This window comes from Papio anubis, chromosome 9, assembly GCF_008728515.1.
Source record: "Papio anubis isolate 15944 chromosome 9, Panubis1.0, whole genome shotgun sequence".
Classification (NCBI taxonomy): domain Eukaryota; kingdom Metazoa; phylum Chordata; class Mammalia; order Primates; family Cercopithecidae; genus Papio; species Papio anubis.
The window spans coordinates 117,826,362-117,853,985 of record NC_044984.1 but is presented as its reverse complement, the minus strand read 5'-3'; the positions used below and the strand labels follow the sequence as shown (position 1 = coordinate 117,853,985).

At 48.0% G+C, this 27,624-nt stretch overlaps 1 protein-coding gene across 3 annotated transcripts; it reads left to right on the top strand.

Moving 5' to 3' along the window:
- Nucleotides 1-2,711: 2,711 nt before the first annotated feature.
- Nucleotides 2,712-22,852, top strand: RILPL2 (Rab interacting lysosomal protein like 2). 3 transcript variants are annotated; one of them, XR_002515904.1, is made up of 5 exons: nt 2,712-3,427; nt 9,217-9,368; nt 17,619-17,732; nt 20,629-20,754; nt 22,180-22,852. XR_002515904.1 is itself a non-coding variant. In XM_003907336.2 (4 exons), the coding sequence occupies exons 1-4, from the start codon at nt 3,065-3,067 to the stop codon at nt 22,208-22,210; spliced, it is 660 nt and encodes a 219-aa protein (XP_003907385.1). In that variant the 5' UTR covers nt 2,712-3,064; the 3' UTR covers nt 22,211-22,852. The 3 variants fall into 3 exon arrangements, 2 of the variants coding, with proteins under 2 accessions (XP_003907385.1, XP_009180227.1); XM_003907336.2 differs by lacking the exon at nt 20,629-20,754; XM_009181963.1 differs by lacking the exons at nt 17,619-17,732; nt 20,629-20,754.
- Nucleotides 22,853-27,624: the final 4,772 nt, after the last annotated feature.

The window sequence follows — 27,624 nt, the reverse complement described above, 5'->3', positions numbered from 1 at the left end:
CACTGTGATGGCCCTTTAGATGCACTCTGAGTTAATTTTTTGTATATAGTGAACTACATTGGTTGAAAAGACTGTCCTTGCCCCATTGAATGATCTTAGCTCCCTTACTGAAAATCATCTGCCAATATATGCAAGCATTTATTTATCAGCTCTCTATTTTATTTTCCATTCTTTGTTACGGTTGAATACTATTCTATTGGATGGACATACCCTCTCTTACGTATGGCAGGCCTAATGTTTCATCTCAGTATTTAACCACTGGATGTTGTCACTCTGTGATTTGTGGGCTTCTAGGCCCTTGTCCAGGAGCTTTGTTTTGATTATTACAATATTGGTGGCGGGGCACAGTGGCTCATTCCTGTAATCTTAGCACTTTGGGAGGCCAAAGTGGGAGGATTGCTTGAGGCCAGGATTTTGAGACCAGCTGGGGCAACAGAACGAGGCCTTGTCTCTTTAAAAAAAAAAAAAAAAATTAGCCAGGTATGGTGGCAAGCACCTGTAGTCCCAGCTACTCGGGAGGCTGAGGTGGGAGGATCACCTAAGCCCAGGAGTTCGAGGCTGCAGTGAACTGTGATCATGCCACTGCACTCCAGCTGGGGTGACAGAGCAAGGCCTCATCTCTTATGAAAAAATAGGCTGGGCACGGTGGCTCACACCTGTAATCCCAGCACTTTGGGAGGGTGAGGCGGGCAGATCACCTGAGGTCAGGAGTTCAAGACCAGCCTGGCCAACATGGTGAAACCCTGTCTCTACTAAAAATACAAAACTTAGTTGGGTGTGGTGGCTCATGCCTGTAATCCCAGCTACTTGCAAGGCTGAGGCAGGAGAATTGCTTGAATCCAGGAGGCAGAGGTTGCAATGAGCCAAGATCGTGCCACTGCACTCCAGCCTGGGCTACAAGAGCGAAACTCTGTCTCAAAAAAAAAAAAAAAAAGAAGAAGAAGAAGAAAGGCCAAGCACGGTGGCTCATGCCTGTAATCCCAGCACTTTGGGAGGCCGAGGCTGGTGGATCACCCTGAGGTCAGGAGTTCAAGACCAGCCTGGGCAACATGATAAAATTCCATCTCTACTAAAAACACAAAAAATTAGCCATGCATGGTGGCGCACACCTGTAATCCCAGCACTTTGGGAGACCCAGGTGGGAGGATTGCCTGAGCTCAAGAGTTCACAACCAGCCTGGGCAACACAGTGAAACCCCATCTCTACTAAAATACAAAAAATTAGCCAGGCGTGGTGGCATGTGCTGGGACTATAACTGGCGCAGTAGTCCCAGCTACTCGGGAAGCTGAGGTAGGAGAATTGCTTGAACCTGGGAGGTGGAGGTTGCAGTGAGCCGAGATTGTGCCACTGCACTCCAGCCTGGGCAACAGAGCAAGACTCCGTCTCAAAAAAAAATAAATAAATAAAACTAAAAATAAATAAATAAGTAAAATAAAAACGGCCCTCTGAAAATAGTATGTTTTGTTAATTTGCTTTGCTTTAGTTGGTTGGTTTAATCCGTGTACGTTCTCCATTGAGATTCTAGTACCTCAGTGTGGAGAAAATGGACACACCCATCACAAGGAAAGCTGCCAATACATTCCTAGGAAAGATAAGCCCTGTTGCTGAGCTTTCTGCCTGAGACTATCACAAACCTCCAATGGAACCTAAAATAACTTGAGATTTGTTGTGCTTTTGTTTTGAAACATGGTTTCACTCTGTCACCATGGTCTCACTCCATCACAGGCACCACTCTGTGGTGCGATCTTGGCTCACTGGAGCCTCAACATCCTGGGCTCAAGCGATCCTCCCACCTCAGCCTCCCGAGTACCTGCCACTACAGGCATGAACCACCGTGTCCACCTAATTTTGTTTACTTTTTGTAGAGATAGGGTCTCACTATGATGCCCAGGCTAGTCTCGAATTCCTGGGCTCAAGCAATCCTCCTGCCTCAGCCTCCTAAAGTGTAGAGATTAAGGCATGAGCCACAGCGAATAACTCAAGTTTCTAAGCCACACTGCTAATATTCTCAGTAACATGGATTCTGCATATGTGTCGAATGCTTTGTGATTTTCAGACAGGGGTTTCTCTCTTGTTAATTACGCCTGCTTCTCTCACCCAAGTAGCAAGGTGTCTACAACACCAGCAATTCCTCCCCAGCTCTGTGGAAGAAAGAATGAAGGATCACAATCACATCTGTAAGTGCTTCCTAAGTGTGTGAGGTGTCACACACATTATCTCATAAGTTCATGTTCCTCGCAGCAACCCTGCCACCTGGGTCCCGCTATTGTCCCCATTTTACAGAAGAGGAGACTGAGGCTTGGAGACGTTAAGTAACTTGCCAAGGTGGCAGCGCCGGTTACGTGGAGGAGCCGAGGACCCAGCGAAGTGAGCAGGGTAGGAATTCCCCATTTTATTGAGAGTCACAGAAGTCAGATGCCCCAGGCCCTAATGACAATTTGCTGGGAGTTTTCCAGATCCTCAAGCCTTGGGGACTCTGTCGCGCTGCCCACAACAGCTGCTTTCTGTTTGGCCGCAGGTTCCAGAAAACTCCCTCAAAGAGAGACCCGGATCTTCCATCACGTACGATGCAAATTCTACGGCTGGAAAGCACGAGGGTAGAAAGGAAAAAGTTGCTTTCTTTTTGCTCTGCTCTCGATTGCGCGGTGGAAACTCCGTCTCCACGGGAACGCGCCTCCCGGCAGCGGTCGCCAGGGGCGGGGCTCAGGGCGGCTCCTCCCCCGGGCTGCAACTGTTCCCAGGCTGGGGGGATTGCCCTCACCCCTGAACTTTCCTCTTCTCGGACGCCCTCCTTTTCTGTTGTCCCTTCGCGCCCCAAACCACAACCTGGAGCGCACTCGCCCGCGCGGCCTGCAGCGGGGACGGTGCGCCAGGGGCGCAGGCCCCAGAGTCGCGTGCGCGGCCCCTTTTTCCCCTTTCCCCCCGCCCCGGGCCCACCCCCGGGCCGCGCTGATTGGGCAGGTAGGGACTCTGCCCAGCGGAAAGTTTTGGGTGCCAGGAGGAAGTTCAACCTTTGGGAGACTCCAAGAGAGCAGCTCCGGGGTCGGCGGGGGTCTGGGTGGCCATGGAGGAGCCCCCTGTGCGAGAAGAGGAAGAGGAAGAGGGAGAGGAGGACGATGAGAGGGACGAGACTGAGGACGAGGAGAGGGACGAGGCTGGGCCCGAAGGGGCGCTGGGCAAGAGCCCCTTCCAGCTGACCGCCGAGGACGTGTATGACATCTCCTACCTGTTGGGCCGCGAACTTATGGCCCTGGGCAGCGACCCCCGGGTGACGCAGCTGCAGTTCAAAGTCGTCCGCGTCCTGGAGATGCTGGAGGCGCTGGTGAATGAGGGCAGCCTGGCGCTGGAGGAGCTGAAGATGGAGAGGGACAACCTCAGGAAGGAGGTGGAGGGGCTGCGGAGACAGGACCCTCCGACCAGCGGGGAGGTGAGTGTTGGGCCCACAGCGCAAGGGTGTTGGGCCCACAGCGCCTGCGGGGCGTAGGAGGGCGCCTACTAGCAGGAAGACACCTTTTTTCTTTTCTTTTCTTTTCTTTTCTTTTCTTTTCTTTTTTCTTTTCTTTGCCTTTCCTTTCTTTTCTTTTCCTTTTTTTTTTTTTTTTTAAAGAGATGGGATCTCTCTGTGTTGCCCAGGCTGGTCTCAAACTCCTGGCTTCAAGTGATCCTCCAGCCTCAGCCTCCTAGAGTACTGGGTTTACAGGTGTGAGCCACCCTGCCTGGCCAGAATCTGTATTTCTAACGAGTTCCCAGTTAATGCTGATGCTGGTGGCCCCGGGTCCACAGTTTGAGAACCTTTGACTTAGCGCAACAAACACAATTTTTTTTTTTTTTGGACACAGGGTCTTGCTCTATTGCCCAGGCTAGAGTACAGTGGTGCAAACACAGCTCACTTACAGCCTTGGCCTCCTAGGCTCAAGCAATTCTCCTGCCTCAGCCTTCCGAGTAGCTGGGAGTACAGGCATGTGCCACCATGCCTGGCTAACTGTTTTGATGTTTTGTAGAGATGGGGGTCTCACCGTTACCCAGGCTGGTCTCAAACTCCTGAGCTCAGGGAATCCTCCCACCTTGGCCTCCCAAAGTGCTGGGATTGTGGATGTGAGCCACCACACTTGGGCAAGAAACACATTTTACCTAAAGAGAAATTAGTGCATATGACCACAAAAAGATATAGACAAGAAGATTCCGAGCAGCTTTAGTCTCAACTGCCGAACGGGAAACAATCTAAATGCAACCCAGTTTGAGTTTTCAAATTGTGATATATGGAATACTGTGCAACAGAAAAAGAACAGGGTGCTGATACACATAGCAGTGTGAATGAATCTCACAGATGTTACATTGAGAGAAAGAAGCCAGGCACAAAAGAGAAACTACTGTAGATTTTTTTTTTTTCCGAGTCAGAGTCTTGCTCTGTTGCCCAGGTGTAGTAGTGCAGTCGTGTGACCTCGACTCACTGCAACCTCCACCTCCTGGGTTCAAGCGATTCTCCTGCCTCAGCCTCCTGAGCAGCTGGGATTACAGGCGCTTGCCACCATGCCTGGCTAATTTTTTTTTTTTCTTTTTTAGTAGAGACGGGGTTTCGCCATGTTGGCCAGGCTGACCTCAAACTCCTGGCCTCAAGTGACCCACCCACCTCAGCCTTCCAAAGTGCTGGGATTACAGGCGTGAGCCACTGCACCTGGCCCTACTGTACATTTAAATAAAATTCAGGGACAGGCAAAATAATTTATAGTTGTAGAAGGCAAACTGGCGGTGGGGGGAACAGAAGGGAAATTGATAGAGAGCTAGAAGTGTCCTATATCTTAATCAGGGTATGGTTATAGGGATCTACACATATGTTAAAAATCATCTGGCTGGGCGCCGTGACTCATGCCTGTAATCTCAGCACTTTGGGAGGCTGAGGCGGGCAGATCGCGGGGTCAGGAGTTCGAGACCAGCCTGGCCAACATGGTGAAACCCCGTCTCTACTAAAACTATAAAAAAAATTAGCCGGGCATGGTGGCGGGTGCCTGTAATCCCAGATACTCGGGAGGCTGAGGCAGGAGAATCGCTTGAAACCAGAAGACAGAGGTTGCACTGAGCCGAGATCGTACCACTGCACTCCAGCTTGGGTGACAAAGCGAGATTTCATCTCAAAAAAAAATTCTTTTTTTAGGGTATAGGGTCTTTCTCTGTCATCCAGGCTGGAGTACAGTGGTGTGATCACAGCTCACTGAGGCCTCAAACTCCTGAGCTCAAGCAATCCTCCCACCTCAGCCTCTCGAGTAGCTAGGACTACAGGCACACACCAACCGCCTAGCTAATTTTTGTATTTTTTGTAGAGACGGGATATCACCATGTTGTCTAGGCTGGTCTCAAACTCCTAGGCTTAAGTGATACGCCTACCTCAGCCTCCCAAAGTGCTGGGATTACAGGCGTGAGCCACCGTACCCGGCCTAGGTTTTTTAAATTCTTGTTGAAACTCATTAATGTTATGACCTACTAGCAGGTCTCCAGCCACAGTTAAAAAAAAAAAAAAAAGCTGCTGTAAGTGGATGATGTCTTTAATCCTCACACTATTATTGTTTTATAAAACTGAGGCACAGAACAATTAAGTAATTTGCCTAAGGACTTAACGGTAAGTAAGAGGTGAAGTCACGATCTTCATTCAGAGATGGTAGTCCTAAATACTCCATCCTAAAATACAGACATTTGACCTTACTTGTTGTACTAACATTTGATGAGTGACTGCAGTGACTGATGCTAGGCTCTGGGGCTATGGAGATAAAGTAGACAAGGTCCCTGCCCTCAAGAAGCTCACATCTAGTGGGAGAGGCCAGACACACAGTCCTAGAACCAGGACACAAGTATACAAACTGGGCCAGGCCCAGTGGCTCACACCTGTAATCCCAGCACTTTGGGGGGCGAGGCAGGCAGATCACTTGAGGCCAGGAGTTCGGGACCAGCCTGAGCAACATGGTGAAACCCTGCCTCTACTAAAAATACAAAATTAGCTGGACCTGGTGGCACACGCCTGTAATCCCAGCTGCTCAGAGGCTGAGGCACGAGAATCACTTGAACCCGGGAGGTGGAGGTTGCAGTGAGCCAAGATCGTGCCACTGGACTCCATCCAGGGCGACAGAGCAAGACTGTCTCAAAAACAAACAAACAAATAAAAACCAAGTATACAAACCAAGGCTGGGCGCGATGGCTCACGCCTGTAATCCCATCACTTTGGGAGGCCAAGGCAGGCAGATCAGGAGGTCAAGAGATCGAGACCATCCTGGCCAACATACTCCGCGTCTACTAAAAATACAAAAATTAGCTGGGCATGGTGGCACGCGCCCATATTCCCAGCTACTCGGGAGGCTGAGGCAAGAGAATTGCTTGAACCTGGGAGGGGGAGGTTGCATTGAGCTGAGATCATGCCACTGCATTCCAGCCTGGCAACAGAGCAAGACGATTTTGTCTTAAAAAAAAAAAAAAAGTATACAAACCAAGAAGTAAGCCTGGAAAGAACAGGAACGAGTCACTGAAATTCACAGGGAAGTGTGAAGTTTCCCAGTAGCTTCCCTGGTAACTTTTTTTTCTTATTATTATTAATTGTTATTATTATTTGCCTCATACCTTCTCTGACCCCGGTAGTTTATTTCACCTATTCCTAAGTGATGGTGACAATTGTATTTCTAGATAATATTCTACTTTAGTATCTGTCAAGTGACATGGTTAAGTGTGATGACTTGTAGCCTGGCTTTTGAGAGTCAAGGAAAGTTGAGTGACTTGCACAGGATTGCTCAGCCACATTCTGTGTTATTTTTGCCTCCATCTCTGGGCACAAGAATATGGAGGAAGTCCCGTTATGAGCTAAGAATAGTGTGGTGTGCACAGGGGCTGGGTACTTTCCCATATGGGGCAAAGTGGACAAGTTTCATCGGGCGGCAGATGAGATGGCATATTTTCTTCCCAAACTGCAGCCTTAAGAACTGGGATAGGGAAAAATGCATGAATTAAGAAAATGAATGTTTAGTGCCACTAGATAGTTCACAAAAATATGCCTTGTTTTTTCCTTTGTATGTTTTGAGACAGGGTCTCACTTTGTCACCCATGCTGGCATGCAGTGGTTTGAACACTGCTCACTGCAGCTTCAGCCTCCCTGGGCTCAGGTCTCCCACCTCAGCCTCCCTAGTAGCTGAGACCATAAGCGTACGCCACTATGGCCACCTAATTTTTGTATTTTTTCTAGAGATGAGGTTTTCCCATGTTGTCCAGGCTGGTCTCAAACTCCTGGGCTCAAACGATCCACCCGCCCTAGCCTCCCAAAGTTCTGGGATTACAGGCGTGAGCCACTATTCCTGACCTCTTTTTGGTTTTTTAAATTGTAGTAAAGCTGGGTGCGGTGGCTCAGGCCTGTAATCCCAGCACTTTGGGAGGCCGAAGTGGGCACAGGTCACCTGAGGTCAGAGTTCGAGACCAACCTGGCCAACATGGTGAAATCCCATTTCTACTAAAAATACAAAAAATTTGCTGGGCGTAGTGGCAGGCGTCTGTAATCCCAGCTACTAGGGAGGCTGAGGCAGAAGAATTGCTTAAATCTGGGAGACAGAGGTTGCAGTGAGCTGAGATCATGCCACTGCACTCCAACCTGGGCAACAGAGCAAGACTGTCTCAAAAGAAAAAAATAAAATAAAATAAATTGTAGTAAATACAAGTAACATAAAATTTACCATCTTAACTTTTTTTTTTTTTGAGATGGAGTTTTGCTGTGTTGCCCAGGCTGGAGTGCAGTGGTGCGATCTCAGCTCACTACAAGCTCTGCCTCCCAGGTTCACACCATTCTCCTGCCTCAGCCTCCTGAGTAGCTGGGACTACAGGCGCTCACCACCACGCCCAGCTAACTTTTTTGTATTTTTTTAGTAGAGACGGGGTTTCACTGTGTTAGCCAGGATGGTCTCGATCTCCTGACCTCGTGATCCGCCCGCCTCAGCCTCCCAAAGTGCTGGGATTACACAGGTGTGAGCCACTGCGCCCGGCCCATCTTAACTATTTTTAAGTGTACAGTTCAGCTGCATGAAGTCCATTCACACTGTTGTGCAGCCATCACCACCATCCGTCTCCAGAACTCTCTTCAGTTTGCAAAAGTGAAACTCTAACGTTTTAAGTAACAACTTCTCCTTCCCCTCCCCCAGCCCCCAGTAACTACTTTTCTACTTTCTGTCCCTCTGAATCTACCTGTTGTAGGTTGTTCATATCAGTGAAATCATGTACTTGTCTTAAGTGCCTGGCTTATTTCACTCAGCATAATGTCCTCAAGATTGATTCATGTTGTGGCACATGTCAGAATTTCCTTGCCTTTGAAGGCCGAATAATACTCTGTTGGAGGCATATACCATACTTTGTTTATTCATTTGTTGATGGACACTTGTTTAATCTATTCATTTGTTGATGGACACTTGGGTTGCTACTACTACCCCTTGGCTGCTGTAAATAGTGCTGCTGTGGTGAGAGGCCAAGGCGGGCGGATCACATGAGGCCAGGAGTTTGAGACCAGCCTGGACAACATGGTGAAACCCCATCTCTACTAAAAATACAAAATTAGCCAGGCATGGTGGCACACACTTGTAATCCCAGCTACTCAGGAGACTGAGGCAGGAGAATCGTTTGAACCCAGGAGGCGGAGGTTGCAGTGAGACAAGATCATGCCACTGCACTCCAGCCTGAGTGACAGAGCAAGACTCCGTCTCAATAAATAAATAAATAAATAAATAGTGCTGCTATGAACATGGGTGTGCAAATATCTCTTCAGGCCCTGCCTTCAGTGCTCCGGAAACATACACAGAATTGGAATTGCTGGATCAAATCGTAATTCTATTTTTAATTTTTAAAAGAATGGCCATGCTGCAGGCACGGTGGCTCACGCCTGTAATCCCAGCACTTTGGGAGGCCGAGGTGGGCGGATCACCTGAGGTCAGGAGTTTGAAACCAACCTTGCCAACAAGGCAAAACCCTGTCTCTAATAAAAATAGAAAAATTAGCCAGGCATGATAGCGGGCACCTATAATCCCAGTGACTCAGGCAGGACAGTCGCTTGAACCTGGGAGGCAGAAGTTGCAGGGAGCCAAGATTGTGCCATTGCACTCCAGCCTGGGCAACAGAGACTCCATCTAAAACATATATATATAAAATAATAATAATAATTTAATTATATAGAGTTGCTTGCAAAGGTTGCATCTTTTCTTCCAGGTGAACCTGAGCCCAAACAAAATGGTGGTTGACTTGACAGATCCCAACCGACCCCGCTTCACTCTGCAGGAGCTAAGGGACGTGCTGCAGGAACGCAACAAACTCAAGTCGCAGCTCCTGGTGGTGCAGGAAGAGCTGCAGTGCTACAAGAGGTGGGCTGTACTGCCTGGAGGGTCCTGCACCCAGACCTGGCCCAGAATTCCTTGCTAGGTTACATATTTGTTTTTTGGGTTTTGTTTTTTGTGTTTTTTTGAGATGGAGTCTCACTCTGTCGCCCAGGCTGGAGTGCAGTGGTGCGATCTCGGCTCACTGCAACTTCTGCCTCCCAGGTTCAAGTGATTCTCCTGCCTCAGCCTCCCGAGTAGCTAGACTACAGGCGCCCGCCACCATACCCGGCTAATTTTTTGTATTTTTAGTAGAGATGGGGTTTCACCATGGTCTCGATTTCCTGACCTCATGATCTGGCGGCCTCGGCCTCCCAAAGTGCTGGGATTACAGGAGGAGAGCCACCGCGCCCAGCCCGTATTTGTTGTTATATGTTCATTCAACCAATTCATTGAAGATCTAATATGTGTCAGACACTGCGCCAGGCCCAGGGGCACCGCAGTGAACAAAACGAAGAGAGTGGAAATCCTTGCTCGTCCAGTGCCAGAGACAAGCAATCAACAAGGAAACCCAAAATAAACACGTGGGGATGGTGGCAGGTACTCTGAAGGAGACACAAGACGATGTGGCCAGCAGTGACTTGGGAGGGGCAGGGCCTGTCTTAGAGGGGTGGTCAGGACAGACTTCTCTCGGCAAAGATGAAAAGGAGGCAGCCCTGTAAAGATTTGATGGCACAAAAATGGAGCGGGAAGTGCAAAGACCCTGTGGTGGGAACCAGCTTGGCTAATTTAAACGGGCCCAAGAAGGCGAAACCAGGAAAGCCAGGGGGAAGATGGCTGGAAAGAAACTGGGAGCGTATGCCTAGTTTCTGCCTAGTCTTCCTGTTGGCTGTAGGAAGGAGCTTTCACTTTATTAATTTATTTTTTTATTATTATTATGTTTTTTTTTTTTGAGACAGAGTCTTGCTCTGTTGCCCAGGCTGGAGTGCAGTGGTGCAATCTCAGCTCACTGCAACCTCCGTCTCCCGGGTTCAAGCGATTCTCCTGCCTCAGCCTCCAGAATAGCTGAGACTACAGATGCCCACCACCACGCACGGCTAATTTTTTGTATTTTTAGTAGAGATGGGGTTTCACCATGTTGGCCAGACTGGTCTTGAACTCCTGGCCGCAAGTGATTCACCTGTCTCAGTCTCCCAAAGTGCTGGGATTACAGGCATGAGCCATCCCGCCTGGCCGAGCTTTCACTTTATTGTGAGTGTAATGAGAAGTCATTGGAAGGTTTTGGTTTGTTTTGTTTTGTTGAGACAGAATCTTGCTCTATTGCCCAGGCTGGAATGCAGGGGTGCAGTAACAGCTCACTGCAACCTCGACCTGCTGGGTTCAACCAATCCTCTCACCTTGGCATCCCGAGTAGCTGGGAACACAGGCATGTGCCACAATGCCCAGCTAATTAACCTTTTTTTTTCAGAGACGAGGTCTTGCTATGTTGCTCAGGCTGGTCTTGATCTCTTGAGCTCAAGTGATCCTCCCACCGTGGCCTCCCAAAGTGACGGGATTTCAGGTGTGATCCACTGCACCTGGCCACTGGAAAGTGTTTGTTTGTTTTGAGACAGAGTCTCACTCTGTCACTGAGGGTGGAGCACAGTAGCACAGTGACATGATCACGGCTTACCGTAGCCTTGACCTCCCCAAACTCAGGTGATCCTCCCACCTCAGCCACCCAAGTAGTTGGGACCACAGGTACATGCCACCATGCCCAGCTAATTTTTGTATTTTTTGTAGAGACAGGGTCTCACCATGTTGCCCAGGCTAGTGTCAAACTCTTGGGCTCAAGTGATCCACCTGCCTCAGCCTCCCCAAAGTGCTGGGATTACAGGTGTGAACCACCGCACCTCGCCATTAGAAAGTTTTGATCAAGAGAATGACAAGAGGCCAGTCTCCATTAAAAATACAAAAATCAGCTGGGCATGGTGGCACATGCCTGTAGTCCCAGCTACTCGGTAGGCTGAGGCAGGAGAATCACTTGAACCTGGGAGGCAGAAGTTGCAATGAGCCAAGATTGTGCCTCTGCACTCCAACCTAGGCGACAGAGCGAGACTCTGTCTCAAAAAAACAAAAAAACAAAAAAACAGTTGGGCGCGGTGGCTCACCCTTGTAATCCCAGCACTTTGGGTGGCCGAGGCAGGCAGATCACAAGGTCAGGAGTTCGAGACCAGCCTGGCCAACATGGTGAAACCCCGTCTCTACTAAAAAATACAAAACTTAGCCAGGCATGGTGGCAGGCACCTGTAATCCCAGCTACTCGGGAAGCTGAGGCAGGAGAATCACTTGAAACCAGAAGGTGGAGGTTGCAGTGAGCTGAGATTATGCCACTGCACTGCAGCCTGGGCGAAAGAGCAAAAACTCTGTCTCAAAAACAAAACGAAACAAAAACAAAACCAAAAAAGCCTGGTGCAGTGTTACATCCCAGCACTTAGGGAGCCGGAAGCGGGAGGATCACTTGAGCCCAGGGGTTCGAGGCCAGCCTGGGCAACATAGCAAGACCCTGTCTCTAAAGAGAAATTAAAAAAACAATAATAAGGAAAGTTAAAAAAGACTGCAGTGGTACCACATACAGAATAGATTGTAGGACAAGCAAGAGAGGCTGTAAAAAAGCTGTTGCCATAATCACATTGGGACTCGTAGCTGTTTCCATTTGTGTTATTTCCCAAAATGTTTTCCTTTACATAGGTATTTTTTGAAAAGGGGGCTCTATAGTCAAATAATTCTGGGAAACACCGAGTTAAACAAAGCATGTTTTCTTATAGGTAGAGGAAGGAAAAGCCAGAGAAATACAAATGTCACATTAGCTAGTATTTATTGATACTCACCATGTGCCAGGCACTCTGCTAAATGTATCCCAAACATCATTTCAATTAGTTCTCACAGCAAGACTGTGAGTAGAGGTGATGTTATCACTATGGTGAGCTGAGGACCAGAGAGGTGGGCACCTGCTTAAACGGTGGTGGCAACAGTGGTGATGTGATCTCAGACAGTGTGACATCAGAGCCTGTGCTTTTAATTAGCATGCCGCATTTAGATCATGACAGCTTGGAATTAAGGACATACCCTGATCAAAAATGAAACAAAGCCCAAGTGATACGATTCTTTACATTCCTTAAATGTAGCATCTTTAAGAGAGCAGAGATACAGCAGAAGCATTATAAGAAGCCAAATTTATTGTCTCTCTTTTGCTAAGGCTGGAACCGTGTTCATGGAAAGACCTTTGTCTCATTTAATAAGTAGTTCAGGCACAGGTAGTTAAAAAGAGAAACTGCCAAGCTGCTGGTGTCATGAGCAGCTTGTTAGTGGGCAAAACCACACACTTTCTAGTTTTGAATTCTCAGAGGACAAGAGACGTACACTTTCCATCTGGCACAGGCCAAGAGAGGCAGGATTCGGCTTTGTCTCTAGTGTTAGATATTCTAGGGAAGCCAGCATGCCAACTGAGATGTTCTCATGGCAACTGCATCCATTCGAAGGTACAAACTCATACAGATAATATACTGGTAATAAATTGTGATTACAGCTGGGCAAGGTGGCTCACACCTGTAATCCCAGCACTTTGGGAGGCCGAGGTGGGCAGATTGCCTGAGGTCAGGAGTTCGTAATCAGCCTGGGCAACATGGTGAAACTCCGTCTCTATTAAAAATACAAAAATTATTAGCCAGGCGTGGTGGCGCACACCTGTAGTCCCAGCTGTTCGGGAGGCTGAGGCAGGAGAACTGCTTGTACCCAGGAGGCATAGGTTGCGTTGAGCCAAGATGTGTCACTGCACTCCAGCCTGGGCTACAGAGCGAGACTCTATCTGAAAAAAAAATAATAATAATTGTAATTCCAGGGAAATATGGTAAGTTGCTTCCAAAGAGAGCCACAGCAGTATTTCCCACCTTGCGTACCTTTTGCCCTTTTGCAGTGAGACTTTGCCACTCCTTTCATCAAGAGGTGGATTCTGTGTTCCCTCTCTTTGCATGTAGGCTGGCTCTGTGACTTGCTTTGACTGCGAGAAGTGGAAGTGACGCTGTTAGGCTTCTGGGGTTAAGGTGGTAAGAGGCCTTGCTTCTGTTTCTGTGCCCTTAGAATGCTGCCTTGAGACCACCATTCTGTGAGGAAGCTCAAGGTGGAGTCCCATGGAGAGGTCATGTGAAGGAGAACCAGGGCGCACCTGCCGACAGCCCCAGCTGTGCACAGCCCTCTGCCGATGCCCCACTGAACACAGCCAAGTGAGAAGCTCAGGCTAGCAGGAGGACCACAGAGCCAACCATAAGAAGCCAGGCACAGCAGTGTGCACCTATAGTCTCAGTGCCTATAGTCTCAGCTACTTGGGAGGCTGAGGCAGGAGGATCCCGCGAGACCAGGAATTTGAGGCTTCAGTGCCTGTGAATAGCAGCTGCACTCCAGCCTGGGCAACACAGTAAGACCTGATCTAAAAAAAAAAAAAAAAAAGCCAATTATAAGAAAGGGTCATCATTGGAGATTATGTTACGGTTGTTTTTAGTCACCAAGTTTAATTTATGTAATAATAGATCATGGAAAAATGGAAATTTTAGATGATGCTTCTTGTTAAACCATTATTATAATAAGTATCTATAATAAAATATCGGCTGGGCGGGCAGCTCACACTTGTAATCCCAACACTTTGGGAGGCCAAAGAGGGTGGATCACCTGAGGTCAGGAGTTCAGTCAACACCAGCCTGGCCAACATGGCAAAACTCTGTCAATACTAAAAATACAAAAATTAGCTGGGTGTGGTGGCGCACACCTGTAACCCCAGCTACTCAAAGGCTGAGGCACAAGAATCACTTGAACCCAGGCGGTGGGGGTTGTAGTGAGCAGAGATTTGGCCACTGCACTCCAGCTTGGGCGGTAGAGTGAGACTCTGTCTCAAAAATAAAATAAAATTAGAATAGAAATAATATAATATTTTATAATTACAAAAATTTAGGCCGGGTGCGGTGGCTCATGCCTGTAATCCCAGCACTTTGGGAGTCTGAGGCAGGAGGAACACTTGAGCCCAGGAGTTTGAGGTGAGCCTGGGCGATGGATCAAGAGCCTGTCTCAAAAAATTTCTTTAAAATTATTGATAGTAAGTAATGAGTGGGCGCAGTGGCTCATACCTGTAATCCCAGCACTTTGGGAGGCCAAGGCAGGCAGATTGCCTGAGGTCAGGAGTTCAAGACCTGTCTGGTCAACATGGTGAAACCTCGTCTCTACTAAATATACAAAAAAATTAGCCAGGCATGGTGGTGTGTGCCTGTAATCCCAGCTACTCAGGAGGCTGAGGCAGGGAAATTGCTTGAACCAGGGAGGTGGAGGTTGCAGTGAGCTAAGATCGCACCACTGCACTCCAGCCTGGATGACAGAGCAAGACGCTGTCTCAAAAAAAAAAAAAGTAAATCATAAGAGCCTACTCTTTGCAAAACTCTTTTATGAAGAAGGAGGGCGAAGTATGAAGCCTGCCCTTTCACTCTCACGCTGAAAGAGGTATCTTTGTCAGCTCAAGTTGCCACGAAATACACAGTGAGCCACTGAGCCCCGCCAGGAATTTTTATTAAAGACACACAATTCAGCCAGGCACGATGGCTCACACCTGTAATCCCAGCACTTTGGGAGGCCCAGGTGGGCAGATCACTCGAGGTCAGGAGTTCAAGACCAGCCTGGCCAACATGGTCAAACCGTGTCTCTACTAAAAATACAAAAAATTAGCTGGGCATGGTGGCAGATGACTGTAGTCCCAGCTACTCGGGAGGCTGAGGCAGGAGAATGGCATGAACCCGGGAGGCGGAGCTTGCAGTGAGCAGAGATCGCGCCACTGCACTCCAGCCTGGGCAACAGAGCAAGACTCCGTCTCAAATAAATAAATAAATAAAAATTTAAAAATAAAATAAAAAAATAAAAATACACAATTCGGTCCACAGCAAGGGGACAACACCATGGGGATAAATTTACCAGTGGGCACTGCAACCAAACGCCTAAGTGGATGTGACGAGTTGTACTGTGCCATAATTGAAATGTTTCATTTTGGTCAGGCTTCTTATGGTTGCAAGTGACAGAAGTCCAATTTAAACTAGCTTAAACACAAAAGGAAATTTTTTGGTAACATAATTGGGAAGGAGTTGGGTGCAGTGACTGGCTCATGCCTGTAATTCCAGCACTTTGGGAGGCTGAGACAGATGGATCACTTGAGGTCAAGAGTTTGAGACCAGCCTGGGCAACATGGTGAAGCCCATCTCTACTAAAAATACAAAAATTAGCCAGGCGTGGTGGGCGCCTGTAGTCCTAGCTACTCAGGAGGCTGAAGCCAAAAGTTCGAGACCAGCTTAGGCAACACAGCGAGTCTCCGTCTCTACAAAAAATTAAAAAATTAGCTGGGCATGGTGGCGCATGACTGTGATACCGGCTGCTTGGGAGACTGAGGTGGGAGGATTACCGGAACCCAGGAATTCAAGGTTACAGTGGGCTGTGATCATGCCACTGCACTATAGCCTGAGTTACAGAGAGACTCTTATCTCAAAAAAAAAGAAACAAAAAAAAAGGAAGGCCGGGCACAGTGCCTCATGCCTGAATCCCAGCACTTCAGGAGGCTGAGTCGAGCAGATCGCTTGAGGTGAGGAGTTCGACACCAGCCCGACCAACATGGTGAAACCCCGTCTCTACTAAAAATATAAAAATTAGCCAGACATGGTGGCATATGCCTGTAATCTCAGCTGCTCAGGAAGCTGAGGCACGAGAATCGCCTGAGCCTGGGAGGCAGAGGTTGCAGTGAGCCAAGATTGTGCCACTGCACTCCAGCATGGGTGATGGAGCAAGACTCCATCTCAAAAAAACAAGAAAAGAAAAAAAAAAAGAAACATTGCAATGGTTGGAATCAGGGACTTGGTGCCTCTTTCTCTCCTCTTTGCCTTTCTTTGCTCGTGGCCTCATTATTTTGCATTACAGACAAGCCTCCTCTGAATCTTAGGAATCAGACTTCTGGCAGTCCCAGTGGAGTAAGAGAAAACGTCCTTCTTCTAAATTCTGTACATCAAGTCCAGGGAAATACTCTGGCCCTCCTCAGGCCAGATCTCAATATTCCCTGACTGCAGTATCAATCAGTATAAATCTAGCTCTTGCCAGGCACGGTGGCTCACGCCTGTAATCCCAGCACTTTGGGAGGCCAAGATGGGTGGATCACCTGAGGTTGGGAGTTTGAGACCAGCCTGATCAACATGAAGAAACCCCATCTCTACTAAAAATAAAAAATTAGCCGGGCATGGTGGTGCACACCTGTAATCCCAGCTACTTGGGAGGCTGAGGCAGGAGAATCGTTTGAATCCAGGAGGAGGAGGTTATGGTGAGTCGAGATCACGCCACTGCACTCCAGCCTGGGCAACAAGAGTGAAACTCTGTCTCAAAAAAAAAAATCTAACTCATCACCATCTGACTTACAATTTGTACTTTTATTTTACTTGTTTCTTTATTGACTGTTTCCTTCTCCCACTGGAATATAGATTACTTGAGAGAAGATATTTTGTCTATTTTATTCAGAGACAAAATAGTTCAGAGACAAAATATGTATTAACCACAGTAGGTAGCTTAATAAATATTTGTTGAATGTTAATCACTATGTATTATCTTACATAATCTCTCAATCCTTTGAGGTAGGTACTATTATTAGACTCATTTTATAGGTTAGGAAACCAAGGCTTAAGTTAGAGAATTTATACACAATCATGTTCCTAGAAAACTGAGAAGCTTGCAGCAGTAGCCAATGCAATTAAGAGAAAGAAATAAGAGGCATCACATTGGAAAGGTAGAGGGAAGATTCTAATTTTAAACAGAATTTCTCTGACTCTAGTTCTTTCAACCATAATATTACTATAATCATCATCATCATTAAGACCCTTTATTTTCAGAGCTGCACAGATAAGAGGTCTGTAATAAAAGCCAGGCTCAATGGTTCATGCCTGTAATCCCAGCACTTTGGGAAGTTGAGACAGATGGATCACTTGAGGTCAGGAGTTTGAGACCAGCCTGGGCAACATGGTGAAGCCCATGTCTACTAAAAATACAAAACTTAGCCAGGCATGGTGGCGGGCCCCTGTAGTCCTAGCTACTCAGGAGGCTGAAGCAGAAGAATTGCTTGAACCCGGGAGGCAGAGGTTGCAGTGAGCTGAGATGGTGCCACTGCCCTCCAGCCTGGGCAACAGAGCAAGACTCCAACTCAAAAAAAAAGGTCTGTAATAAAATAATCCATTTATTTTTTGCCCCATTTCCCAGTGGCCTGATTCCACCAAGAGAAGGCCCAGGAGGAAGAAGAGAAAAAGATGCTGTGGTTACTAGGGCCAACAATGCTGGCAGGAACAAGGAGGAGAAGACAATCATAAAAAAGCTGTAAGTGTCACCTTGCTGCCCCCCGGTCCTGCTGAATAATAAGGAAGTAGTTGAGGGCAAGAAGAGGCTGGCCAGCTGCCCAGGGCAGGTGGGGAGCTGCCTCCACTCGCCCGGTTGTGGTGCTGCAGCTCATGGGAAAACTCAGTGCCAGTGTATTATAATGATATCTGCCAGGCAGTAGCCTAGGCACTTGGCATATATTCATCGAATCATCACAGTGACCCTACAAGGTAGATACTATATTACAGGTGGAGAAATGGCTACTGAGAGGTAAGGTAATTTGCCCAAGGTCGCACAGATGGTAAATAGTGAAGTCAGGAACCCAAGGAAATCTGGCTTCTACACGCTACTGCCTCCCTGTGATGTTTGACCAGGCTGGGTGCATGGCTCACACCTATAATCTCAACAGAGATAACAGGAGGCTGAGGCAAGAGGATCACTTGAAGCCAGGAGTTTGAGACTAGCCTGGACAACAAAGTGAGACCCCATGTCAACCAAAAAAAATTATTATTTTTTTTTTTGAGACGGAGTCTCGTCCTGTCGCCCAGGCCGGAGTGCAGTGGCACAATCTCAGCTCACTGCAACCTCCATCTCCCGGGTTCAAGCAATTCTCCTGCCTCAGCCTACTGAGTAGCTGGGATTACAGGCATGCACCACTATGCCTGGCTAATTTTTGTATTTTTAGTAGAGACGAGGTTTCACCATGTTAGTCTGGCTGGTCTTGAAATCCTTGTGACCAACTTGCTTCAGCCTCCCAAAGTGCTGGGATTACAGGCGTGAGCCACTGAGCCTGGCCAAATTTATTTATTTATTTATTTATTTTAAATTAGCTGGTATCATTTGTCAGTCTTTTGGCTGAGATCAAGTGAAGTTAGCTGGGTGTGGTGTCCTGCACCTGTGGTCCCAGCTACTCAGGAGGATGAGACTGGAGGATTACTTAAGCCCAGGAGTTCAAGGCTACAGTAAGGTATTATCACTATTATCACATCACTACACTCCAGCCTGGGTAGCAGAGCGTGACTCTATCTCAAAAAAAAAAAAAAAAGAAGAAGAAGAAAAAAAAGAAGGAAGGAAGGAAGGAGAGAGAGAGAGAGAGAAAGAGAGAGAAAGAGAAGAGAGAGAAAAGAAAGAAAAGAAACAAAAAAGAAAAGAAAGAAAACAAAATGATAATAATCTGGCAGACGGCCGTGGGTGCTGCAGGTGAGTCAGATCGTGGCTATTGCACTCCAGCCTGGGGGACAGAGTGAGACTTGAAAAAAAAAAAAGGAATAACCCAGGCCTTCTTTCTCAGGGACAGGACCTTGAGGATCTTGGGAGGGAGCAGGGGGCAGAGGGCAAAGGGCAGCCACAGGGAGGCCATCTCTGCCCAGTGAAAGAGCGCGGCAGCCCTGTAAAAGAACCAAAGGAAGAGGCAGCCAGGCATGTAGCTTCCGGAGAGCAAAGTCATGGTTCTTCCTCTAAGGCACCACGAGCTCAGTATGGTGGGCAGTGTTATGCCTCCCACATTACTCAGAGGCTGTTGGTTTGAGGAGAGAAAGCAGACCAGGAAAGAAAGATAATCTCATACCCTTTAAGATTCACTCATATAAGTTGAGGTAGCTTACACCTGTAATCCCAGCACTTCAGTCGTAGATGGCGTGGATCATTTAAGGTCAGGAAAGCCTGAGACCAGCCTGCCACCAAGCAAGGAAACCCCTACACCATTAAAACATGCACTGGCTGCAGTGGCATGAGATGCTGGGTGCTTAGGGGTTATTCAGGGATGGCCCGGAGAATTTAGCCAGGAGTTGAGGTGAGCCAAGATGGTGCCACTGCACTCCAGTCTGAGCGACAGTGAGACCCTGTCTCAAAAAAAAAAAAAAAAAAAAGATTCACCATAGCTCCCACTTAGTGAGCATTTCTATGTGCCAGACACTGAGCTGAGTAAACATCTACTCAGGAGGTCCGTTTTACAGATGGGCAAACTGAGAGAGAAGATCAGTGACTTGCAAAGGTTACACAGCGGGTTGGTGGTGGTGAAACTCAGACCTGAAGCCACATCTATTTACCTCCTAAGTTCATTCGCCCTTAATCTTGGGCTACATGAAATCTTCAGCAGGAAAAACCCCTTTCCAGAATGTTTCCTGCTGCACACAGTGATGCCCAGGAAATGGAATCAAGAGTCAAACTCGGCCGGGCGCGGTGGCTCACGCCTGTAAACCTAGCACTTCGGGAGGCTGAGGTGGGAGGATCCCCTGAGGTCAGGAGTTCGAGACCAGCCTGGCCAACATGGTGAAGCCCTGTCTCTACTAAAAATACAAAAATTAGCCAGGCCTGGTGGCAGATGCCTGTAATCCCAGCTACTCGGGAGGCTGAGGCGGGAGAATCGCCTCAGCCCAGGAGGCAGAGGTTGCAGTTGAACTGAGATTGCACCACTGCACTCCAGCCTAGGCAACAAAACAAGACTCTGTCTCAAAAAAATAAAAATAGGCCGGGCACGGTGGCTTACACCTGTAATCCCAACACTTTGGGAGGCCAAGGCAGGTGGATCACCAGGTCAAGAGATCGTGACCATCCTGGCCAACATGGTGAAACCCCATCTCTACTAAAAATACAAAAATTAGCTGGGTGTGGTGGCACATGCCTGTAGTCCCAGCTACTTGGTAGGCTGAGCCAGGAGAATTGCTTGAACTCCAGTAGGCGGAGGTTGCGGTGGGCCGAGACCTTGCCATTACACTTGAGCCTGGGCAACCAGAGTGAAACTCTGTCTTAAAAAAAAAAAAAGAAGAAGTTTTCAGAACAGAAGACCATGGTGACTGGAACAGGGAAGAGAATGAAGGCAAGATTGGAGAGGTGGGAGGGGCTGGGTCACCCAGGGCCACCTGGATTCTGGTGCTGACTGTGGGTTTTATTCTAGGTGCATTGGGAAGAGACATTGGATGGTTTTAAGCTGGAGAGTAACATGACAGTATTTACATATAAAAAGCTCACTCTGATTGCCTTGTGGAGAAGGGTTGGGAGACAGGGTCAAAGCAAGGCCAAGGTGGGTGTTTCTCTTTTCTTTTTCTTTTTCTTTCTTTTTTTTTTTTTTTTTTTTTGAGATGGGGTCTCACTCTGTCACCCAGGCTGGAGTGTGGCGGCTCGATCTCAGCTCACTGCAACCTCCGCCTCCCAGGTTCAAGTGATCCTCCCACCTCAGCTTCCCGAGTAGCTGGGACCACAGGTGTTCACCACCACGCCCAGCTAATTTTTGTATTTTTGGTAAAGATGGGGTTTCTCCATGTTTCTCAGGCTGGTCTGGAACTCCTGAGCTCAAGCGATCCGCCCGCCTCAGCCTCCCAAAGCGCTAGGATTATGGGCATAAGTCACTGCACCCAGCTTAGTGGAAGTGTTTCTTCCACAAGGAAGGGTCTTCTGAGGTAAGATCATGAAAGAGCACCTCCACCCAGGTGTCAGACCTGAAGGTATTCATTTAGGACGTTCATTGGCTATCTCGTTGCAAATCAGGCTTCCAGAAGGCATAAACTACTGGTTTCTTTCAGCGTCCTTCTACGGGAGCTTAGGACACCTAAGTGGAGTTTGAGCCTGATAGGGCAAAAGTGAAGTGTGTGTTCTGTGCATGAGCTAGCCTGAGGACATGTGGCTAGTGGCTAATGAACGTGAGGCCACCCTTTCAGGTTCAGATAAACTTAATGAGCTACTAGAATGAATGAGTGAATGAATGAATGAATGAGTGGTTTTTTTATTTTGTTTTGTTTTTTTGAGACAGAGTCTCACTCTGTCGCCCAGGCTGGAGTGCAGTGGTGCAATCTCGGCTCACTGCAAGCTCCGCCTCCCGGGTTCACGCCATTCTCCCGCCTCAGCCTCCTAAGGCAGCTGGGACTACAGGTGCCCACCACCACGCCCGGCTAATTTTTTGTATTTTTAGTAGAGACGGGGTTTCACCGTGTGAGCCAGGATGATCTCAATCTCCTGACCTTGTGATCTACCCGCCTCTGCCTCCCAAAGTGCTGGGATTATAGGTGTGAGCCACCGCACCCGGTTTTTTGTTTTTTCTTTTTTTTTTTTGAGATAGGGTCTTGCTCTGTTGCCCAGGCTGGAGTGCTGTAGCGCAATCTCGGCTCACTGCAACCTCTGCCTCCCGGATTCATGCGGTTCTCCTGCCTCAGCCTCCTGAGTAGCTGGGATTACAGGTGTGCGCCACCGTGCCTGGCTAGTTTTTTTTTTTTTTTAGAGATGGGGGTCTCACTATGCTGCCCAGGCATATCTCAGACTCCTGGGATCAAGTGATCCTCATCTCTTGCCTCAGCCTCCCAGAGTGATAGGATTACAGGCGTGAGCCACAACACCTGGCCTAGACATATTTTTGAGTCAACAGTTGCAAGAGCTACTTAGAAATTTTACAGGGGGTTCTGCACCCCTTGCTTTGTACCTTCTGCTTGCCCTGACCCCTCTCTCTCCACACCAGGTTCTTTTTTCGATCGGGGAAACAGACCTAGATCCAAGGCCACGACTAAGGCTATGGCTCTGATTCTGGATGACAACCTTCCAAGATGCCTGGCAAAGCCACCTCTCTGTGCCACACAGACACACTGGGCCTGCGTATTCATTTCCCCTTCAAAGCAGACTGAGGAGGGAGGAGACAAGGTTCTCTTGGCATCACTTTCTCCCTGACTGCGGAACTAGACACCCTTGAAGATTTGGCCTGGGCCAGTGAAGCAGAAATCAAGAAAAACAGAAGGGATGTGTGGGGGTTGGGGCCCACTTCCTGCTCCTACGTCAACCCCCAGGGCCTCCTGCGTGCAGATGCATGTCCTATTCATCTGCTCCCAGGGATGACCCTGGTCTTCAATGTTTAGCAGAAAGGAGAAAAGAAAGCAGGAAAATGTGCTATTGATATTCCAGTGGTGACTTCACTGATATTTAGTGAATATTTGATTTAGCCAACATGCCTTTCTTTATGTGATTTTGTATTAAAGTAAAATGACTTTTATACTTTCTATAGCTTATCCAGAGTGGTCTCTTAGTTATGATGGTATACATGGTGGTGTATATGTGTATATGTCACATATATACATTTCATTGTATAATGAATCAATTGCATTCATTGAATCTAAGCAATAAACCATTATTTGGTGTCACTATGAAGGGAAAGATTGCTGCAAACTAAAATGTTAAGAAGCTATTGATTTTAGGACTCATCGTGATTTCAGAGGTGTTAAGATGTGAACAAAATGCATTTAGGAATCAATGAAACAGAGAGTGGGTGTCTGCACTTTGCAAAGGAATTAATGAGGCTACCGCACCCATTCCGTGAGCCTGTCCTCTTAGTAAATAACAGTGGCTTATTCAGTGTGTTTCACCTGCTCTGTGGCTTATCTCGTTTGTTCCTTATAACCTGGGTAGATGGGAACCGGTACTGGTGCACCAGTTTATAGATTTTTTTTTTTTTTTTGAGATGGAGTCTCTCTCTGTTGCCCAAGCTGGAGTGCAGTGGCCGGATCTCAGCTCACTGCAAGCTCCACCTCCCAGGTTCACGCCATTCTCCTGCCTCAGCCTCCCAAGTAGCTGGGACTACAGGCTCCTGCCACCACACCCGGCTAATTTTTTGTATTTTTAGTAGAGACGGGGTTTCACCATGTTAGCCAGGATGGTCTCGATCTCCTGACCTCGTGATCCGCCCACCTCGGCCTCCCAAAGTGCTGGGATTACAGGCTTGAGCCACCGTTCCTGGCTTTTTTTTTGAGGCGGGGGACAGAGTCTTGCTCTATCGCCCAGGCTGGAGTGCAGTGGCACCATCTGGGTTCACTTCAGCCTCTGCCTCCCAGATTCAAGCGATTCTCCTGCCTCAGCCTCCCAACTAGCTGGGACTACAGGCATGTGCCACCACACTGGGTTGATTTTTGTATTTTTAGTAGAGACGGGGTTTCACCATATTGATCAGGCTGGTCTCGAACTCCTGACCTCATGATCTGCCCACATCGGCCTCCCAAAATGCTGGGATTACAGGTGTGAGCCACTACGTCCGGCCAGTTTATAGGTTTAGAAACTGAAACTCTGGCTGTTGAGCTAGGAAGCAGCTTGCACAGGAGGCAAATGCAGGCCTGATTCCAAGGCCCGGGCTGGGAGCTGCCAAGCTCTATGGGTCCAGAGTCACTGGCAAGTCTTAATATTAGTAATTTAATATTAATAATTTACTGTATACCTTGCTGCATCATTCTAAATACCTTTCTGATGCTGTCTCACATACCTTTGTGGGATGGGGATCACTATTGTCCTTGGGGTCCTCCCAAGGGGGTTAAGGCATAATGGGTGAAAAGACTTGTCCAAGGTCCTCAGCTAGAAAGTGGTAGAAGCGGGACTTCAGCCCAGATACAAAGTCCACACCCAGGCTTCAAGCACCTGCCTTCCAGGAAGAGCTGGCAGTGTTTAAGAGTCTAGTCCAGAACACTGTTTCGACAGTATCGTTAGATCAGGGCTCCTGATCCCCAGAACCCCGTGTAACACTGCAACCCTGGCCAGGGCTAGTGGTTCAAGCCTGTTATTCCAGCACTTTGGGAGGCCAAGGTGAGAGAATTGCTTGAGCCCAGGAGTTTGAGACCAGCCTGGGCAACACAGTAACACCCTGTCTTTACAAAAAAATAAAAAATTAGCCAGGCATGGTGGTGAGCAGCTGTAGTCCCAGGTACTGGGGAGGCTGAGGCAGGAAGATGAATGGAGCCCGGGAGTTTCAGGCTGCAGTGAGTTATGATCACACCACTGTACTCCAGCCTGGGTGACAGAGTGAGACCCTGTCTCCAAATATGTAAATGCTCCCCTGCCTCCCTGTGGGGATAGATAGGGTGGGAGAACCCACTCCGAAAGAAATGCCAGGTTAAGATGGCACGGGTGACTCTGGTACCCCAGGAGACTAAAAAAAGTTACGGTGAGAAATGCTTGGAGTGCAACTCTTGGTAAAATCTGATGCTGGCAGGTGGGCATTCTGGAAAATAAGTCCTGGAGGGTGATTCTCCCAGAGACGGGCCTAGCTTGACCACAGATAACAGAGTTGTGACATCAGTTGAGCTCTGGCGGTTCTCACACTGCAGGATTCCAACTACAAACCTAGCCTGGGGAGGAACAGGCTTAGAAGTAGGTTTTCGCTGGGTGCAGTGGCTCACGCGTGTAATCCTAGCACTTTGGGAGGCTGAGGTGGGTGGATCACAAGGTCAGGAATCCAAGACCAGCCTGGCCAAGATGGTGAAACCCTGTCTCTACTAAAAATACAAAAATTAGCTATTCGGGAGGCTAAGGCAGGAGAATTGCTTGAACCTGGACGGCAGAGGTTGCAGTGAACTGAGATCACACCACTGCACTCCAGCCTGGGCGACAGAGTGAGACTCCATCTCAAAAAAAAAAAAAAAAAAGAAGTAGATTTTCAAGCCAAGCCTCAGAAGGCACAGGAAGTAGTTGCTGTAGCAATCATCTTTTATTTCATTTACTTATTTGAGACGGAGTCTCGCTCTGTCGCCCAGGCTGGAGTGCAGTGGCACAGTATCAGCTCCTGACCTCATGATCCGCCTGCCTCGCCCTCCCAAAGTGGTGGGATTACAGGCGTGAGCCACTGTGCCCTGCCAGCAGTCATCTTTTACAATGAACAAATAAGGCCGGGCGCAGTGGCTCACATCTGTAATCCTAGCACTTTGGGAGATGGGCAGATCACGAGGTCAGGAGACCAGGCTGGCCAACATGGTGAAACCTCATCTCTACTAAAAGTACAAAAATTAGCTGAGTGTGGTGGCACACACCTGTAATCCTAGCTACTCAGGAGGCTGAGGCAGGAGAATTGCTTGAACCTGGGAGGTGGAGGTTTCAGTGAGCTGAGATTGTGCCTCTGCACTCCAGCCTGGGCAACAGACAAAGACTCCATCTCAAAAAAAAAAAAGAAAAAAAAGAAAAAAAGGAACAAATAGGTCAGGCACAGTGGCTCACGCATGCCTGTAATCACAGCCCTGTGGGAGGGTGAGACGTGAGAATCGCTTGAGGCCAGGAGTTTGAGACTAGCTTGGGCAACATAATGAGACCCTATCTCTACAAAAAATAAAATGAACAAATAAATATAGCAACTACATATCAGAACTTGGAGGCACTTATTAGCTATTAGTCCTGAGCACTTGTAAACACTGAATAGAAGCTAGCCAAATTTTTAATTCTAATAATAGCTAATACTGATTACTGAAGATTGTCTATGTGCAAGGCACTGTTCCAAGTGCTTTTTTGTATTAACTCATTAAATCCTCACAATCACCCCGTACAAGTATTATTAATATTATTTATTTATTTATTTATTGAGATGCAGTCTCGCTCTGTCACCCAGGCTGGAGTGCAGTGGCGCAATCTCGGCTCACTTCAAGCTCCACCTCCTTGGTTCATGCCATTCTCCTGCCTCAGCCTCCCGAGTAGCTGGGACTACAGGCACCCGCCACCACGCCCGGCTAATTTTTTTTTTTTTTTTTTGTATTTTTAGTAGAGATGGGGTTTCACCGTGTTAGCCAGGATGGTCTCGATCTCCTGACCTCATGATCCGCCCACCTCAGCCTCCCAAAGTCCTGGGATTACAGGCATGAGCCACCGCGCCTGGCCCCGCACAAGTATTACCATCTCCATGTTACAGGGAGGGAAACTGATGCACAAGGAGACTACGTACCTGCCCGAGTTACACAGCAGTGGATTGGAAGCAGATGTTCTGTTCCAGCGGCCACATGCCCCCTCCAAGGTGAGGCTATAATACTGATGCCTGAATCTTTGGGGGAGGAGGCAAGTCAAGTGGGCAGAGATTATCCCTATTTGACAGACAAGTTTCAGAGAGGGGAATTGACTTGACCAATGTCACACAGCTGACAAACACTTAAAACTGATGCTGGAACTGGATCTCTTGTATCTAAACCAAGGGCTCTACTCACCGTTCCAATCTGCCACCAGTGCCCAAGCATGGAGGGGACAGGGATCTGGGCTGCTAATAGGGACTTCTAACACAAGACAGGTGCAGTGATGATTCAGAGCGTCCTGAGAATCATCAAGTCTAGTACATTGTAAGTCACAATGACAATTACATCAGCTAAAATTTATGATGCTTACTATGTGCCAGGCACTGTTCTAAGGCTCAAAATGCATTAACTTTTAAGCTGGGCGTGGTGGTTCATGCCTGTAATCCCAGCATTTTGGGAGGCCAAGGCAGGTGGATCACTTAAGGTCAGGAGTTTGAGACCAGCCTGGCCAACATGGTGAAACCGACTCTACTGTGGCCGGGTACAGTGGCTCACGCCTGTAACCCTAGCAGTTTGGGAGGCCAAGGTGGGCAGATCACTTGAGGTCAGAAGTTCAAAACCAGCCTGGTCAACATGGTGAAAGACCGTCTCTACTAAAAATACAAAAAAATTAGCTGGGTACGGTGGCAGGCACCTATAATCCCAGCTACTTGGGAGGTTGAGGTAGAATCACTTGAACCTGGGAGGTGAAGGTTGCAGTGAGCCCAGATCATGCCACTGCATTCCAGCCTGAGTGACAGAGCGAAATTCCATCTCAAAAAAAGAGAAAAGGCTGGGTGTGGTGGCGCATGCCTGTAATCCCAGATATTCAAGTGGCTGAGGCACGAGAATCGCTTGAACCCAGGAGGTTGCAGTGAGCTGAGATTGCCCCACTGAACTCCAGCCTAGGTAACAGAGTGAGACTGTCTCCAAAAAAAAAAGCATTACCTTTTAATCTTCACATACCCTATGGTCCCCAGTATACAGATGAGGAAACCAAAGAACTCAAGAGTTCTAGAAAACATGTTCAAAATCACATCAGTACGCTTTTCTGGTTCCCCAGGAGGACGCTTACCAAAGCTTAGACTCATGTTGGTGTGACACAGTCAAATTGTAAAAACAGAAAG

Coding starts and splice junctions, on each gene's coding strand:
- RILPL2 (XM_003907336.2), top strand. CDS start 3,065: ATGGAGGAGCCCCCTGTGCGAGAAGAGGAAGAGGAAGAGGGAGAGGAG. Junction 3,428..9,216: donor ACCCTCCGACCAGCGGGGAG/GTGAGTGTTGGG, acceptor CTTTTCTTCCAG/GTGAACCTGAGCCCAAACAA. Junction 9,369..17,618: donor GAGCTGCAGTGCTACAAGAG/GTGGGCTGTACT, acceptor CCCATTTCCCAG/TGGCCTGATTCCACCAAGAG.